The sequence below is a fragment of the Marmota marmota genome, unplaced genomic scaffold, assembly GCF_001458135.2.
Source record: "Marmota marmota marmota unplaced genomic scaffold, marMar, whole genome shotgun sequence".
Classification (NCBI taxonomy): domain Eukaryota; kingdom Metazoa; phylum Chordata; class Mammalia; order Rodentia; family Sciuridae; genus Marmota; species Marmota marmota.
The window spans coordinates 1,112,202-1,130,821 of record NW_025999880.1 but is presented as its reverse complement, the minus strand read 5'-3'; the positions used below and the strand labels follow the sequence as shown (position 1 = coordinate 1,130,821).

Genomic DNA, 18,620 nt, shown 5'->3' with positions numbered 1-18,620 from the left:
TCTCCCCATATCCTGAGATGATGACCATGTTTCCTCCTCTTTTAATCTATTAACACATGAAAATTATATTAATTATCCACCAAATTAATCAATTTTGAATTAGTGGGATATAGCCAACTTGGTTGTGATATATTATTTCATACATCGCTGGGTTAAGTGTGCTAAGTCTACTTGGAGAATTTTGCTGGTCATGAGTGGCACATGACCATCTTTTTAAAGAATGCAAATGAGAGCAGAACAGATAAAAGAAAATTTTAGGTAACATTTTAAATTCTGTGTGGTTTCACTGCCATCTTGTGGTAGAAAGCAATATCAGCAGTACATAGCTTTAAAGTCTTAACCAAAGTATTTTATGCTTAAAAACTACTTCATTTAGTGAAGCTCTTCAGAGAAAGCCAAGGATAAATTCCACCTAAATGGCACATGAAAAAGTAGTGGAAAATCTGACCCTTTCCTATATGCCTGTAGTTCAATCCATAGATGAGCTGCTGAGAGGCAAGCTCTTCAGATGGGGAATTTCAATTTCAGCCTGGTCATGACTCAACCAACTCTCACTATACAAGGTCAAGAAGATGTCAACAGGGAATGCTAATCTCTACTAGAAAAGTAATCTCAGTCCTTTCTCGGAAGCACACTAGATTCACAATTTCATCAAGCTGTGTTGTGTTGTTGTTCTTTCTTTGGTGTTAGTGGGATATGAGATTTCCATTTTTAAGGGAAAAGGAATAAGTTTGTTAATGGGAAGTGTTGGTGACAAGATGAACTGGCTTAGCTCTTACAGTCCTATAGGGATAGTTTGGTCTAGACATCAGAATTAGGAACATTGTTAGAAAGAGAGTCCTCAGGAGAAAGCTTACCATTCTGGAATTGTGTCTCTACTCGAAGATACTGCCGGAGCAGATCCATCACCACAGCCTTCATGTGGCCTCGGATGCCACTTCGGTACCTGAGCAGATAGAAAAAAATCTCCACTGAAAAACCTGACAGGCCAACACTATGGAATGAAAAACCTAGAAGCCAAATTTACTTTCTAAATTTTCCACTGAAAATCCCTTTAAATATAGGGCAGGACAGGGGTCAGCCTACAATTAACCAACCAGATTAATTTAAATTCCAAGCCTAAAAAGTCATCTCACTATATAGAGACATGATCTTTTATAAAGAAAAATAAAAACAAAACTAAAAAATCTTCATAGCCTTTATCCAATGACATTGTGACTCAGTTCCTATTGCTGAGCAAAAATTGTTACCATGTATTTGAGATTATAAGGGGATTTCTGAAAAATCTGTAAGTATTTTAGAGTTGAAAATAAATGTCATACTGGGTTCCATGCCAGAAGAAAAATTAGGGTCTTCAAAATGGCAAGGAAAACGAAAAACACAATTTCTGTTTCTCAATAATTGACAAAGAATATTAAGATGGGCTGGTGATGTGGCTCAAGCGGTAGCGCGCTTGCCTGGCATGCGTGCGGCCCGGGTTCGATCCTCAGCACCACATACAAACAAAGATGCTGTGTCCGCCGAAAACTAAAAATAAATATTAAAAAATTCTCTCTAAAAAAAAAAAGAATATTAAGAAGTTACCAGAAATATTGAGAATGAGAGTTAGGTCACAATTCTAAGACAGTTAGAAGACATAAGGAACTTTGTGAGATATAAATTGCTAGCTATTTTTACTCAAAGTCAGGTCTGAGGTAAATCTCTTTAAGACCATTTAAAAGAAAGCATGGGAGTGTACTGGTGTTGAAAATCTGGAATTATATGTAATTACCTTTGAACCAGTTGGACAATGCTCTGAGTGTTCATAAAGAAGACTTCTCGTTCAGATTTCCGATTCAATGTAGCTGCATGACTATCTAGGATGTTGGCAATCTAAGACATAAAAAAGGGGGGAAAGGAATCTAACAAAGGGACCCAAAGCATTAACCTCCAGAGCACCACACTAGGAAATCTTCTTAGTTATAACACAATTCCTACATGACTTATCAGCCACAGCTGGAAGTTACTGGACATAATGTAGGGCCTACGCTAAATGAGCAAGCAACTTTTGTCTCTTTTTGCCCTTTTACAGATGTAATAATGATGACATTAAAAATTACCATCTACTCAGAAGGTCTCACATGAACGATCTGTTTTAAAGTCAAGATGTAAATGTACTCCTTTCTTGCTCAGCTTTACTCCCTGCATAAAGCTACTTTATAGATGAAGGGCAAGGATGCTGCTGAGGTAGTAAAGAAGTATTTGATAATAAAACTACCAATATCCTTCACTTTAAATTTATGAAAATACCTCCAAATAGGGACTAGCCCTCAAGAACAAAGCTATGTGGAGTACATGGCCAAAGCATGTTTTTCTCATAACCAAGGACCTTTTACATTTCACATGCAGTATTTTCATTACTGGACTTATATTCTGAGGCAGTTTTGTGGAAAGTACAGTGCTTAAAACTGTAAAAGCACACCATCGAGACAATAGGGAAGATCCAAACAGAAAGCTGCAGCCTGAACTCCAGTGGTAGCCAGTGGAAAATAATGATAATATTACCCTATAAATACCTGCTGGCTGGGAAACTGACAGAGGACTGATGTGATGTTGCTAGCATACTGAGCCATTTCCTTCTTGATAGACTTCTCCACATTGAGGGGAATACGACCAGAGACACTGGTCATGATATCCTGCAATTCTAGAAGAGGCAGAGAGGGATCTCTGAGGGTCTTCATCAACCGCTCTACCCAGTCTTTCACCTGAGAAGAAGAAATAATAAAACAGGATCCAAAGTTAACACAATCCCCAAAATAAAATGAGATATTTAATCAGGTGCAGTGGTACACACCTGAAATCCCAACAACTTGGGAGGGTGAGGTAGATGGATTGCAACTTACAGGCCAGCCTTACCAACTTAGGAAGACCCTATCCCCAAATAAAAATAAAAATGACTATGGATAAAGCTCAATGGTAAAACACCCCTAGATTCAATCTCCAGTACTCCCACTTCCTGGAATTGTGTCTCTACTCGCAGATACTGCCGGAGCAGATCCATCACCACAGCCTTCCTTAGCATCTAAATTGGGCTATATTTATTTCAACCCAGAAAAATGGGTGTCTATCAAAATCTCCTGTGGACCGATGAGGCAAGCAAATAGAAAATTTTTCAGGGCCTAAAAAAACAAACAAACAAACAAACAACAACAAGAACAACAACAAAAAAAAAACACCATAAAATAAAATGAGAGATCTGAATTCACTGTCATATAGTATTTATTTTTAAATTTCAGTGTAAGCATCAATTATTGCCCCTATTCTCTGGTTTAAAAAGGAATAATCTCGACTAAAGGTGAAGTACATGACAAAGCTAAAAAGCAAGGATTTAAAGACTTCAAATCTAACAACCAAAGGAGAGAGCATTCCAGGCCAACTGGCTTTCTTTCTCTCCCTCTAGAAAATCTCATGAGACTTTAAATTATTTTGATATTGTTCCCCATTTGTACATTCTTTTCCCCAAGATAGGTGATTCATACCCTGCTGCTAAAGAAAGGATCTGGAAGGCAGTATCCATTCATTACATTGACCAGATTATCCAGGACATAGTGGAACACTCGATGGAGCTTCTCGCCTCTGAGTGCTGTGCTCTGGATCTGTGGCAGACTACCCGTGTGAAGTTCAGCCTGTCAACCCCAATGAGAGACTGTCATTCATTAATTTCTATTCAGGGCACAAACACAACTGCAATTCAGTATCATCATTCAAAATCCAGACATCTCTTCCCTGAATCCAGTTACCAGGAGAGAAGTCAGTGGAGGAAACATCATGATGAAATTACAGAATCTTAGTATTGTATTGACTCTTGCAAACTCTAGTTCCACAATATCACAGGCACAGATACAAGGCATATCACATCAAGGGGAAAAACAGCTTAAGGTAACATTGGCAAACCAAGCAATTAAGAGTACATTCCTCCATACCTGCTGAACCTTGCTGGGGTTGTCCAACTGCATTTTGGCTATTACACAGCCAGGATCAAGAGCTGCTCCAGGTCGCTTGACATAATGAATACAGCCAGATTCTGCAGCTGTTAAGGTCATCACCATCTTCATCACCTATAGTAAAAAATAAATAACTTGTAGTCTGATTTCTTTTCATACAGATGAATGTTTCAGGGACGTCAGTTTTTCCTTAGCATCTAAGTTGAACTACATTTATTTCAACCCAGAAAAATGGGTGTCTACCAAAATCTCCTGTGAATTGATGAAGCAAGCAAGCAGAAAATGTTTCAGGACCTAGCTTTAAGGATTTACAATAATTACTGATATTTCCTCTGTTTCTATCCATTTTGCTACAGTTTGTGATAATATTTGTTTTGTATTTAGAAGTGATGAACAATTTGGTCTCTTTATACCAGTAAATTTGGGTGTTTACTCTCAGTTTGCCTACTGAAGATATTCAGGAGGCCAAAAACTAGGGGTTATTTTTCACTCCTTTTCCTCCTCTATCTACCAATTACCAACCCAAATCAAGTACATCTTCTCTCAAAAATGTTCCTTCTCTTGCCATGTCTTTGGTGTAGGCCCTTCTCATTTCTAGCCTAGAGTACTTCAAAAACCTCTAAAAGATTTTCCTATCAGCCATATACCTTCAACAAGGTTCCCCCAAAAAACAGTAATTCTGGAGCCCAAATCTCATATTTCTTTTCCACTTAAAATCCTTCAATGATTCCTCACTGCCTTCAGTAAGTGGAAACTTCCTAGCATGGTGAATAAAGTCTTTTATGACCTTACATTTAAGATCTCACACTACACTAGTTCTTTAGCATGTTTGCTTACCACATTCCATTTGACCTTAGCCTATTCTCAAGCAATACTAATATATACTGATGGTCCCTAAACACTATCATACTATCTTGCTTCTGGGCCTTCATGGTATTCCCTCAACTTTACACATTCTTCCTTACCCTTCTTCACCTTATTTAGTGCTACCTTTAAAAACTAATATAAATGTCCCCTCTTTTAGAATGTCTTCCCTTACTATGCACCCTTACTATGATTTGGGTTATGTGGTCCTCTGCACTCTGTACTTAGATCTCTCTCAGAATTCATCATATTTCATTACTTGTCTATTTTGTGTCCCAACTTCTATCATATTTTCTCTGTACAGCCAGTGGTTAACACAACACCTAACAGTAGGTGCTACTGCCTACCATCTGTTTTTAAAGCCAGAGTTCCTTTACCTGAAAAACAGCAAGCATTTTGCTTTTAAAATCTTAAGGTTCACAATCCCAATTAAACCGACTAATGTCTTTCTTTTTTATTTCCTTTCTGTTATTTTTCAGCTCTAGTCCATTCCAGCTAACTCTTTTCTTAACTTCCCTCCCATGACCCAACAGCCTATTCACTACCCTGACCTCAATCTCAGCATAGCACTGGCCAGCAAACACATGGCCTCCATCCTCCACAATGTACTGGATTAACTTCCCAGCAGATGGTGAGCGCATCACAGATGGGTCATTTTCCTTCTCAAACACACAGGTTTTATTGCCAATCGTGATTCGATATCTAGGAGGTAAGTTGAAGTATGTAAGCCAAAAAAGCACTTCAGAAATAAAGGGAAATGGCAGAAGGTATCAATGTAAAAACTCAGAAACTTTATTCTATAAACAAACACAAACACATAGAGAACATTCATTGCATTTTTTTTTTTTTTAAGAGAGAAGGAGGTGGGGGGGGAGAGAGAGAGAGAGAGAGAATTTTTTAATATTTATTTTTTAGTTATCGGCGGACACAACATCTTTGTTTGTATGTGGTGCTGAGGATCGAACCCGGGCCACACGCATGCCAGGCAAGCGCGCTACCGCTTGAGCCACATCCCCAGCCCTGCATCTTTGTTTATAATTCTAAATAACAATTTCCTTCAATAAGGGTCAGATTAAATAAACTATGGTACACTCACATAATGGAATAGTGCAAGACCATTAAAAAGAAGGGGCACCTCTATAAAACACAAACATACAAAAATAATGATGATCTAATAATAATGATAATGGCCTAAACCCTAACTATGCCACAGGCAAAATTTTAAGCACTTTAAGTGTGTTAATTCATTAAATTCTCACAACACTATGAATGGTATTGTACAGTCTACAATATATGTTAAAAGAAAAAAACTAAGATACTAATAGTATTTAAAGGATATTTTTATTTGTGAATATCTTTAAAGGAAAAATATAGTATACACATATATGTAACTTGTATATACATTATAAAAGTTCTACAAAAATGTACAAGAAACTTTTAACAGTTCTTTATAAAGAAAAGAACTTCTTTTCATTCTCTACCCACACCAGAGTGGTTGGGAGATAGGTCTTCTTTTTTCTTTTCTCTTTAGTCTATTCTTAAGAGACAGGGTCTCACTGTATTGTCCAGGCTCGCCTTGAACTCCTGGGCTCAAGCAATCCCACTGCTTCAGACTCCTGAGAAACTGGAGCTATATGCACATGCCACTGCACCTGGCTTCAGACATGCATTTATTTATTTATTTATTTATTCATTCATTTATTTATTTATTTATTTTTTAAAGAGAGAGGGAGAGAGAATTTTTTTTTAATATTTATTTTTTAGTTATCGGCGGACACAACATCTTTGTATGTGGTGCTGAGGATCGAACCCGGGCCGCACGCATGCCAGGCGAGCGCGCTACCGCTTGAGCCACATCCCCAGCCCCAGACATGCTTTTAACTATAAACAATTCTGCTTTCTTGAAATTTTTGTTAGTGCATGTACGGTCATTGTTTTTAACTAAAAATGAGTATACCAAAAAAGGCCTGGAAACGTCCCAAGAGCTAGTGACTAATAAAAGAAAAAGGTCCAACAAATGGATATTGAACAGCCACTCACCTATCTACTTCTTCCTTCATGTAGGTAGTATAACTACTACCATCATAGGACAAAAGCAGTCCTCCGTCACTCAACCGATGCACATCTACTTCCACACATGAGCCATTCATGATCACCACATAGGAGTTGGGAGACTGTCGAGTTACCTGCAGTGAAAAAGAACCAGAAAAGACAAGTTAGTATGCACCTTTCAGAGAGAGCCACAGACAAAATTTAAATGTTTCAAAGATACTGTTTAAAAAAAAAAAAAAAGTCTGTCAGGAAAAAGGAAATTAATGGCATTGGTCACCGGGGTCACTGGTGCTGTTTGCATCAATGTTTATGAAAATGGCTCAGTCCTGCTGCAAGAAAATAAAGCTACTTTAGTTATTCCTCTCTATTCGGTTGTTCCCTGTCTCCCCTTCATCTCTTGGCTATAATGTGAAGTTAAGTAACAACTAAAATAATTTCCATAGAATCATCAAATACTGCTGACAAAAATGACTAATTTTACTAATCCCCCATCCCTGCACTAAATCAAACTTTTCCATCTCTTGACCTAAAGAGAACTAGCTAACAAAGAGAGACCCAAAAAATAGATAAATAAATAAGGTGCAGGCTTCAATGGGGTTCACATACCTTAAGTACATATTTGACTCCTTCATAGATAAGCTCAACATCTACTGTGTTCAGAAGTGTATGAGCAGGAAGGACTTGACCCCTGAAAGAACACCAATGGAAGAGACATTTACTGGCAGAAAGTTTTAATAGTTTATAAAGAAATCGGGCTGGGGTTGTGGCTCAGTGGTCAAGTGCTTGCCTGGTGCACCTGAGGCACTGGGTTTGATTCTCAGCACCACATAAAAATAAAATAGATATGTATCCACCTAAATCTAAACAATAAATACTTTAAAAAATAAATCTCTAAAATTATTAATTGTGGTATTTTCTGACATAGCATAAGATTAGAAACAACCTAAATGATCATCTATCTGTAAGGGACTGATCATATAAATTATTATTATTATTTTTATTTTTTTGTAGGGACAATATGCCTTTATTTGTTTATTTTTATGTGGTGCTAAGGATTGAACCCAGTGCCTCACACATGCTATGCAAGTGCTCTGCCACTGAGGCCCAGCCCCAGCCCACATAAATTATTTTTAAAAATAAAATTTCTATTTTTAATTGTGATAAAATACATATAACATGGAATTTACTATCTTAACCATTTTTTAATGCATAACCCTATAATGTTAATTATTTTTACAATATTGTGCAATCAATTTCCAGAACCTTCTCATCTGGCAAAAACAAAATTCTACTGTCATTAAACAACTCCCCTTTTATCCCTCCCCCAGTCCCTGGCATTTTCTGTTTCTGAGTTTGACTACTCTTGATACCTCATATAAGTGAGATCTTATAGTATTTGTCTTTTTTGTGAGTGGCTTATTTCACAAATCATCTATGATTTAGCATGTGTCAGATGTCCTTTCTTCCTTTTTTAATTTAGAACTGGGGATTGAACCCAAAGACATTTTACTACTGAGCCATATCCTTAGCCCTGTCCCATTTTATCACTCTTTTTTAAAAATAGGGTCTCACTAAGTTGCTGAGGCTGGCCTTAAATTTTTGATCCTCTTGTCTTAGCCTCCACAGTTGCTGGGATTACACGCATGAGCCACTATGCATGGCTGAATGTCCTTCCTTTTTAAGGCTAGATAATATTTCATTGTTATGTCTATATAACATTTTGTTTATTCATTCATTCACCAATAGATATTTTGGTTGTTTCTGCCTTTTAGCCTCTATGAATAATCCTGCTATGTACACGGAAATCTCTCTTTAAGACTCTGCTTTTAATTCTTTCAGAATATTCAAATGTGGTATTGCTGGATCATGTGGTAATTTGCATTTTAATTTTCTGTGGAATTTTAAATCTGTATTCCATGGTGGCTGTACTGTTTTACATTCCCACTTATAAAATGCACAAGGGTCATGATTTCCCCACATCCTTGTCTACACCTATTTTTCTGGTTTTGACTATAGGCATCCTAATGGATATGAGATGATTTCTAATAGTGGTCTTTTTCTTTTCTTTTCTTTTCTTTTTTTGGTGTGTGTGGTACTAGGGATTGAACTCAGGACTGTGCATGTGAGGCATACACTCTACCAACTGAGCTATATCCCCAGCCCTCATAATTGTCTTGATTTACATCTTCCTGATGATTAGCAATGTTAAGCACCTTCTCATACATACAACAAAATATTATACAGCCATTAAAAATAAAGGACATCTTTTATATACAAAATTGACATATTCCAAATATACCATTATACAAATATAGTTTCAGAATAGACTGTCATTTGTATCTTTAAAAAATAGAGAGAAAAAATAAATATTACATGTATATGCTTATTTTAGTGCAAGACATCTCTAGAGGACTATGGAAGAAACCAGTAACATGGTGGTCAAGGAACAGAGGTAAAAAGGAGACTTTAAATACGTATTTTTTTGTGCCTTTTAAATTTTAAACCATGTGAATTTATTACTCATTCTTAAAAATAAATAAAACCAAATTTTTAAAAATAGAGAGCAATAAACCAAATATGGAAAGTCGTTATTAACTGATAAATCTAAGTGAAGAATATATGGAAGTTATCTGTTCTCTTCATGCAAATCTTAAAAAGTCAGATATTATTTCAAAATTTAAGTTTTAAAAATAAATGATGGGGCTAGGGTTGTAGCTCAGTGGTGGAAGCACTTGCCTGGCACGTGTAAGGCACTGGGTTTGATCCTCAGCACCACGTAAAATAAATAAATAAAATAAAGTTATAAAAAATATATTAAAAAAATGAAAAATAAGAACACTAAATCGGGAACACTCATAAAGGAGATTGTGAAACATTTATGCACCAGTGGGGAAACTATTTGTAGAGATTGTATATTGAAGAACTTTTGCCAAAAAGGGACAATATATTCAGTCACACTAAGGGACTTAGGTTTGATACAGAAAGAAAATGTAAGCTGCTCAAGGTTTTAGTGCATGGAGTAACACTGTGAAAGATATTTATCATAGAGCTGAATCACTGAAATCTCAGTTCAATTTTCAAAATTTTACTTCTTTTCTTCCTTTCAGATACTTCAAAAGAGAGCTGATATATAAATCTAACAACAAAGAAGGAAATAAAATACCTGTGATTAAAAGTGCTTTAGTATGATTACCCTTTGGACCATTCCTCGGGGGACTCAAAGGCAGAGCTTAGTCTCCAGAATCAGTGTTAGAAATTAGTTCAGACCCACACATGCCTGACCCTTTACTTGAAAGACTTATGAGGTCATCCTGAGTATCAGCCTCAATTATTAATTCCTAAAAGGTGGTACAGGTAATACAAGAAATACTTAAGGTTCAGTGCTAGGAAAAAATGTGAGATCTTTGTCACTAGGGTTTGGGGAGATTTGATGCTTGCACAGCATGAAATGTTTACTACAGCTGGATTTCAATTTTTAAAAAAGGAACCTGTTCTAATTGCAGTATAAACTAATTTCTACAATCCATAGTAGAGTCCTAAAACGATTTGCCATAAATTGCTACCTTCTCCAATCTCCTTTACGACCACAGCCTGTGAATAACAAGTAGCACCTGCAAGCTGCCAGGAAGGGACAAAAAAAAAATGAATGGGTCTTTCAGTTGCAATCCTATACCCAGGACCACTGGTTAGCTTGCACAGTCACAAAAAACAAAGCCTACCTTTCTAAGGAGTGAAGGAAGTTAGAGATGCTATTTCGAAGGCTCACATCTGCCACGTGAAGAGCCCCACACACAACTCCCAACATAGTGTCAGGTCGCTCCGCCTGAAAGGAAGAAAAAGAGGGCAGATCAAAAGCATGGTCCCTTGGCACCATGGCCCCTCAAGTGAAATGAGGCTCAAATTTGTTGTGAAGACACAGTGAGCAATGAAAATCTCCACTCTTATTGCCTGGCTGATTTTTGAGATAAAATAAAATACATTTACTTTTAGAATCTGAATAGAGGCATCATGTGAATAGAGATGAAAAACAACCTTCCACCCACTCTCGATAAGACTTCCACTAAGTCAATCAAAAAGAAGCTCAAAAATAGACTTTTGTTAGAAATAAATTTAAAAAGACTTGGCTATTGATAATCTCAAAGAAAATGGCATACAGCCAAAAAGTGGACCTTTAGACAATTTAGATTAATCTAATTATTTTATACAACATTTTGGGTAATTTAGAATAGACCAGAAGTTAGCTCAAGAACAAGAATTGAGTGTTGATTTAAATGAGACTCTCTTATCAGCACTTAAAGATATAAAAGGTGGTACCTCTGAATCAGATTGAACATCAAATGAAAAAAGGCAAAGTAGTATTTCAAACTCTGCATGCCTCTCTTCAAATATACCGCAGGGAATAATATTAGAACAAATGAAATGACTGCATAGCACAGGCCAAAAACTTTTTTTTTTGTAGTGATAGAGATTGAATCCAGGGCCTCGCACATGCTGGCAAGCATTTTACCACTGAGCTACATCCCAAACCAAGCACAAGAATGCTTAGAGTGCTAAAACTACTCTGATTCCTAGATTTCCCCATGTAGATCAAGAACCATTTACATTAGAATCAAATAAATGTCATCAAATGAAAGGCACTGATCACACTACAAGCCCATTAAAATCCAATCCTAGAGGCTACTTATGCAAGAGAAATACACACCTGTACTTTTTCTGCTATCAGTCTGTCCAGCCAACCAGTGTCAATTCTATTCAACTGAAAGCTTTCAGTCTCTAACAGTTTGATCAGGTATTCAACCGTAGTTCGAAAGTCACCCCGAATAGATAGCTCCTTCAAAGCCACCACCATATTTCTAGGGGAAGACCAGAAGACAATCTGTTTCAGCAACATATGTTGTAGTGTTTTTCAATCATTTTAAAGAACTGTTTCATTCCTTTGGAGTTCTGGAGGGAAGGGCAGAGGGAGAGAGTTCTAATGAGTGTATACGTTAAGTACACTCAGTAAGGAATGTTCCAGATAAGAGAATTTGGGTGAAATAAGCTTATAGATTCTAACTGATATTACCATCATGAGTATCAGCAAACCACACACATTTTATTACACATAGTACAGAAATAATTATATGCAAATCACCCTCAGCTTTCATTTGTTAGGTTTCCATCACCCCATTCATTTACTACTGACTAGACTAGAATTAGGACATTAATTTTCCTCATCTTTACATCTTATTTATTAATAAGTATGTTATTCTTAAACCTTGTTTATTTTATGTATAATTTACATGCAAGAAAATATACTTATTTTAAGTATACAGTTCAATGAATTTTGACAAATGTTAATACTTTAAAGATTTCCCTACAATCAGACAAATGGCTTGGTACTGTCAGATATCCACCTGATACTGCATATGAGAGTGTTTTTTAAAATGAATTTTGGATATCCGGGCAATGACTTACTCACTACTAAATAACTTTACAATTACATATAAAATGATTAAATTTTAACAGAGTATCAAATACTATGGGATTTTTATTCCCAGGGTCTATTCTTCATAGGGACAGAACTTTCTTCAACAACTACTATGTATTCATATGCTCAAGACATATACCAGCCTTGTTAAGGAAGAATACACAGATATGATAATTGTGCTCAAAATACATAGAAGACTATCATAAATACCAGTAGAAAGACTAAAACCAAGTATAAGAGAGGTTCTAAGAGGGGAGAAAACCTTACGGTGTCATGAAGAATGTGGGATTTGATATGGGCTTGAAAAACTAACAGTTGAGAGGAACAGTATTCAGGTGGCATTCTCTCAGCCTAGGACATTCATTTTGTTTTCCTCCCCCATCCTCCTGTCTGTGTCCTCCTTCACCTTAGTCCTATATACTCTTCAAGTATTGGTCTCGAAATCACTTCCTTCTGTGAAGCCTTCACTGACACTCTGTAGGTTGAGCTGACTCAGCTACATCCTCCTATAATGCCCTTCTATAATCCCACTACCATCATACTTACTACATTATGTTTTAATTGCTTGTCTTTCTTCCTCTGGATTTTAAATTTCCATGAGGACAGAAACCCTATTTGTTCTTGACTATATTGCCAGAACCAGTACATAACATATACTCAGTAAATATCAGTTGAGTGTGATCAATGAATAAATGAATAGAGGGAATAGTGAAAAAAAGAAAAAGAAAATATGGGAAGTGTTCAGGGAATATTATGATTAAAGTAGGGAGTATGAGGACAGGGCGTAGTGGCAATTCCATTCATTCCACAAATATTTTCTGAATGCTTATTATATTCAGGGGATACTGCAGGAAACAACATAGATGTGGTTCCGTTCTCATGGTTTCTACATTATGATGTAAGGGAAATAATATTGGAAATATGGACTGGGACTATTATGGAAAACAAGAGTCTAAATGTCAAACTGTCTAATTGTAATGAAGAAAAAACAAAGAAAACTCCAAGTCAAAGAATGAACTTTTGACATAGTATCAGAAAGCAAACTTATTGTAGAGACAACAGTTTGAATATGCTAAAAGACATATAAAGTTAGCTTTATACTATAACAAAATATACAGAGGAGATCAGAAATAAGGATCAAGGCTTCTGTACTAGGTCACTGGACATATCCAATAGGAAATACACAGAGGTCAGCCTAATCAAGACTACACCTAAATGCCAATAGAAGCCAGTGTGGGAATATAAATGAGTGAGGCAAATTGGATGAATTGGATGGGGAAAAAGAGGTATTGTGTTTCGAGTATCATCTAAAAGGAAGAGCCACAAAAAAACTTGACTTAACTTTTACCAAGAGGAATATAAAAAGAACATTGTCATCATCCCATTTTTAAGAGAAAAGAGAAATCCATATTTTTATTATAATCTCCCCAATTTTTAAATATTCACAAGTTAAAAAAAAATAAAAGCTCCATGAGCCAATCAAAACACATTTGAAAACTAACACCGGCCAAAAAGTTGTCCATTGGCAAGCTCTAGGGTGAACCTTCTTCACTTTGACAGAATAGGATATGACAATGAAAGAAAAAGCAGGAAAAAAAAAAAAACCAACTTTATACCAATATTTTTGTTTCTCATAGCAGGGCTGTAATTTTGAAAAATTTCAATTTATAGTGTTGAATAAATGGAGAAGAACTATAAAGGACTTCTGGAAACATTATTAAAAACTAAGAATACTTCTGGAAACATTATTAAAAACTAATAATACTAATAAATACTTGATTATTACTCTGTGTACAGTTCAAAGATCAAAAAAATGGCATTAAATATCTGATATAAAGCAATAAACAATTAAAAAATAGCATGTCCAAGGTCCTAAGTTTGATCACCAGCCCCCAAAAAAGAGAACAAACTAGCTCAATTTTAGACAGATATTTTAAAATATATAAGCTGTCAAAATTGTGTCCTAAAGGCCTGCTTTTTAAGATAAACAAACTGCTGTTAATTTGATATTTAATGCTTCTGACTAATAAAATATTAACATTTATGATATACCAGTTATATTTATATAAACCTATGCATACTTTATAGCACACTAAAGTTTCTTATACATGCAAGGTAGGAATTCTTTTATGCCCCTTCTCTAAAATGAAAAGAATAATTTTATTATTTTAAATGACTAGAAGAGCCAGGCACAGTGGCGCACGCCTATAATCCCAGTGGCTCAGGAGGCTGAGGCAGGAGGATCACAAGTTCAGTGAGACCCTATCTCTAAATAAAATACAAAAAAGGGCTGGGGATGTGGCTCAGTGGTCAAGTGCTCCTGAGTTCAATCCCCAGGAGCCTCCTCCCCAAAAAAGACTAGAAGAGTGTATCAGTTAATAGTATATATTGTATGCTTGAAAATTGGTAGGACAGTGATTTAAAGTGTTCTTGCCATTAAAAAAAATGATAAGTATATAAGATAATGCAAACAAACTGCTTGATTTAGTTACTTCCCAAAGTATACAAATAGCAAAAGTTCATGTGGTATGACACAAATATGTGTGACATTTACTTGTCAAATAAAAATTTTAAATGACTCAGATTTACAGCTATATCTTGAGGCCCTGGGTTTGGATCCCAGTACTGCAAAAACAAACAAGTGCAACAACACATTTATTTTAATGAAAAATACAGATCTTATCTATGATTATTTGATACTAAGCTCTTGGTCAAGAATCTGCCTCCCCCAATAACAATACAATTTCTGTGAAAAAGCATGATAACTTTAAAGCAACTGACTTCATAAGTTTATCAAAATTTTTTGAAAGCAAAAATACTTGAAAAGGCTCAGACAACAAAGAGAAAAATATCTGTCAAATACTACATAATTTAATGCAACTGAATACAAATACAAATAAAAATATATTTTTTAAAAAAGGCTATCTGTAGAAATATTTTCATAGCATATAAATGATTCCCATGCTCATACTTCACTGAAAATTAACAAAAATTTATTTGTGATATGCAATCAAATGCTATTATACTCACGAAATTGCTTCTTCTCTGTTTTCTCCCCAGGAAAAGCAGTGACCAAACTGAGAATCAGCAAATTCATGAAGCCCCCCTGCAGCAGCGACACTGAAATAACCCCAAACATTCTTATTGCTGCGAAAATTTAGTTCCTGAACTGTTCCTGAGCTGGGCTTAAAACCCTGTTAGAAAATGAAGAATATGAGAAGAAAGAAAACACTGACATACTCAATATTTAGGCTCTGTGTTAATCACACACAGTTGCAGAAATGATGCACAAAAATCATAAAGGCCAAGACCCAGCGCTACATACCCACTGAGTGATCTGCTCTGAGGAACCTCTATAAACTTCCCTCTCCAGAGGGAGTCCAGAGATTTCATTAGTATGTCCTCAGATACTATCTCAATACTAAAGTTCACAAGGGAAAAAGAAACTTAAACCTTTTAAGTAATGGATTACCTCATCTGGATTTTCACTTGTGATCCGAGCAGCAATAACATGGCCCCTTGGGCAAGGAACATGAGCAGAATTCTCGAAATCAATGGGAGCATCACCCCAGGGAGATACCCCATACATCATACGGATATCCTTGATTCTAAACAGAGGGATCCCCATGGCAATCTGAAAGGTAATAAAATACACTTCATTCATATTCCATAGTTACTTTCCTTCAAGTGTGGAGGCTCAGATTACCTAAGAAAGTTTTCATTTGAGGAGCCATTTTTATAGTCTATTCTACAATCACAAATTATAAGTTACTTGAAATAGAATATATCACTACAGATAAGTTGCTAGAATATTCCCCACTCCTAAAAATGTCCCTAAATTCCTAATGCAACAGACATGAGTTTCTCTGTGTTGTCATTTCTCCATGAAAGGATGAAAATAAAAATATCAATGGAAAAGTCAGTATCTGAAACCACAAATGAAATTCAAATAGCTACAAAGTTTATTTTTCATTTTTTTAGTCTTAGATGGACACAATACCTTTATTTTATTTACTTTATCTATTTTTTTTCTTTCATGTGGTGCTGATGATCAAACCCAGTGCCTCACTCATGCTAGGCAAGCTTTCTACACTGAGCCACAAACCCAGCCCCAGCTGCAAAGTTTTAATATTATAATTATCTCTTCCATCCCACAAACCATTGGGAGAAGTAAATCAATCTCTAGTTTTTAATGGGAACTTACAAGGTGTTCCTTGTATGGGCAAAGAATACTTTAGATTAAAAATAATATTAAGGAGCTGGAGTTGTGGCTCAGCAGTAGAGCGCTCGTCTGGCAATGCGAGACCCTGGGTTCGATCCTCAGCACCCCGTAAAAATAAATAAGTGAAATAAAGGTATCGTGTCCAACTACAACTAAAAAATAATATTTAAAAAAATATAATATCAAACCTTATTAGCTATTACTGCTTCCCATAGTATTTGTTTCTTGGGCTGAGAAAAGATAATAATATTGATGGCTATCACTTTATACATTATAAAAATAAATGTATGCTACCACATTGCCAGGGAAAATGTCAAACACCACTCTGATATAGAGTTACTTCAATAAAGAACACAGGAGGAAGGAGGAAGGGCTAATTACAAAGTTGTCAAGTTTACTATAATTAAATATTTAAAGCATACTGTCTTTAAAGTTTATTTCTAAAATGTAACAGTTTATATCAGATGTATCTAGCTAGAAAATTCAGTAAAACTGCTATGTTTGTACCACATCTGGGAAACCAACCATACATCAAAAAAACATAAGAGAAATGAACATTAGGTGAGACTAGGATAGGAGGTCCTTTTCTCTTATCAGACACAGGATAAACCAGTTTTTCAGGCATCTGTGACATTCCCAACTTCTCTAGGCTCTAACTTGGAACCAGATAAGGGTGACTCACCTGGAGTTGTGCCGCAGGGAGATTGACATCAGCCACCATCTCTGTACAAGGGTGCTCCACCTGTAGCCGAGGGTTCAGTTCAAGAAAGTAAAAGCTGCCATCCTGGCTGTACAGATATTCCACAGTCCCAGCACTCACATAACCAACCATTTTGGCAAGTTTCACCGCACACTCAAAGAAAGATAAGCAAATGTAAGTATGTCATCTTGTACAGGGGTTGAATCACTATGACTACCTACAGCTTTTTGCTGACCCAATTATCCAGTGTTTTTAAGAGCCACTAGTGTGCTTAGCCATATCAGAGCAAATTTCACCTTCTGATTATACACAATATACCTGAACATGGAAGACAAGCTCAATTGAAAAGCTAGGAAGAAAGACTTTTTCACTTCAGATTACAAACAATTTCATCCCAACAGACATAACGGCATGAAGAGGGGAAAACAACAACAACAAAAAAAAAAACCATGGCAGTAGACTCTTCATTGTTCCCTAATTTTGAGTATTCCCAGTATGCTTTCCTTCCTAGAAACATGACTATTTCAGATAAGCACTTGATTTTCCAACCTCTTTTTTTTGCGGGGGAGAGGGAGTGGACAGTAACCAAGGATTGAATTCAGGGGCACACAACCACTGCACCATATCCCTAGCCCTTTTTTTTTTGTATTTTATTTAGAGACAGGGTCTCACTGAGTTGCTTAGCGCCTCCTGTTGCTGAAGCTGGCTTTGAACTTGTGATCCTCCTGTCTCAGCCCCCTGAACCACGGAGCTTTCCAACCTGTCTTAAAAAATTTTTTTTTTTTTAGTTACAGAAGGAAACAATATCTATCTTTCTTTATTTATTTTTATGTGGTGCTGAGGATCAATCCTAGGCCTCACACCTGCAAGGCAAGTACTCTACCACTGAGCTACAGCCCCAGCCCTAATTAGTAACTAACTTTTGTCCAACCAAGCCTTGTGAGTGATATGCAAAAAAAACCTAATCATATTTTTCCTTATTTTGTTTATCAAAATCATATTTTGAAAAGAAATTGCTTATCCTTTATTCCCGGTTTCCACGTCTTATGCACTGGAACATGGTCATGACAGTGTAAGCCAGTTTTAACCATGCCAATGAGAACACAATAAAAGTGGCAAAGCAAAACAGAAAAAACCTGAATCCCAAGATGGCCTCATAGAATACAACTGTCCCATTAGTAAAACTCACCTCAGCCTATAATGGGAAAGAAAAATAAATTCTATCTCATTTAGTTCACTGTGATTTGGATGTTTTTATTATATAATTTAATCTGTATCCTAATCAGTATAGATATTATTAATTGCAGGTAGGATTCAGTTATTTAAAAG

The 18,620-nt window shown here is 36.1% G+C and overlaps 1 protein-coding gene across 3 annotated transcripts in view; it reads right to left on the bottom strand.

The window, feature by feature from the left end:
- Positions 1 to 18,620, bottom strand: part of Acaca (acetyl-CoA carboxylase alpha) — a 236,173-nt gene that overhangs the window by 138,997 nt on the left and 78,556 nt on the right. For all 3 annotated transcript variants that reach the window (XM_048787899.1, XM_015495351.2, XM_015495352.2), the window contains exons 10-22: positions 17,274 to 17,444; positions 15,842 to 16,003; positions 15,400 to 15,563; positions 11,602 to 11,752; positions 10,619 to 10,722; positions 7,506 to 7,587; positions 6,888 to 7,033; positions 5,399 to 5,549; positions 3,963 to 4,097; positions 3,519 to 3,665; positions 2,556 to 2,744; positions 1,772 to 1,872; positions 858 to 946 (exon numbers count right to left, since the gene is read on the bottom strand). In XM_048787899.1, coding sequence (XP_048643856.1) covers positions 858 to 946; positions 1,772 to 1,872; positions 2,556 to 2,744; positions 3,519 to 3,665; positions 3,963 to 4,097; positions 5,399 to 5,549; positions 6,888 to 7,033; positions 7,506 to 7,587; positions 10,619 to 10,722; positions 11,602 to 11,752; positions 15,400 to 15,563; positions 15,842 to 16,003; positions 17,274 to 17,444 — 1,792 coding nt within the window. The remainder of the gene's footprint in view (positions 1 to 857; positions 947 to 1,771; positions 1,873 to 2,555; positions 2,745 to 3,518; positions 3,666 to 3,962; positions 4,098 to 5,398; positions 5,550 to 6,887; positions 7,034 to 7,505; positions 7,588 to 10,618; positions 10,723 to 11,601; positions 11,753 to 15,399; positions 15,564 to 15,841; positions 16,004 to 17,273; positions 17,445 to 18,620) is intronic.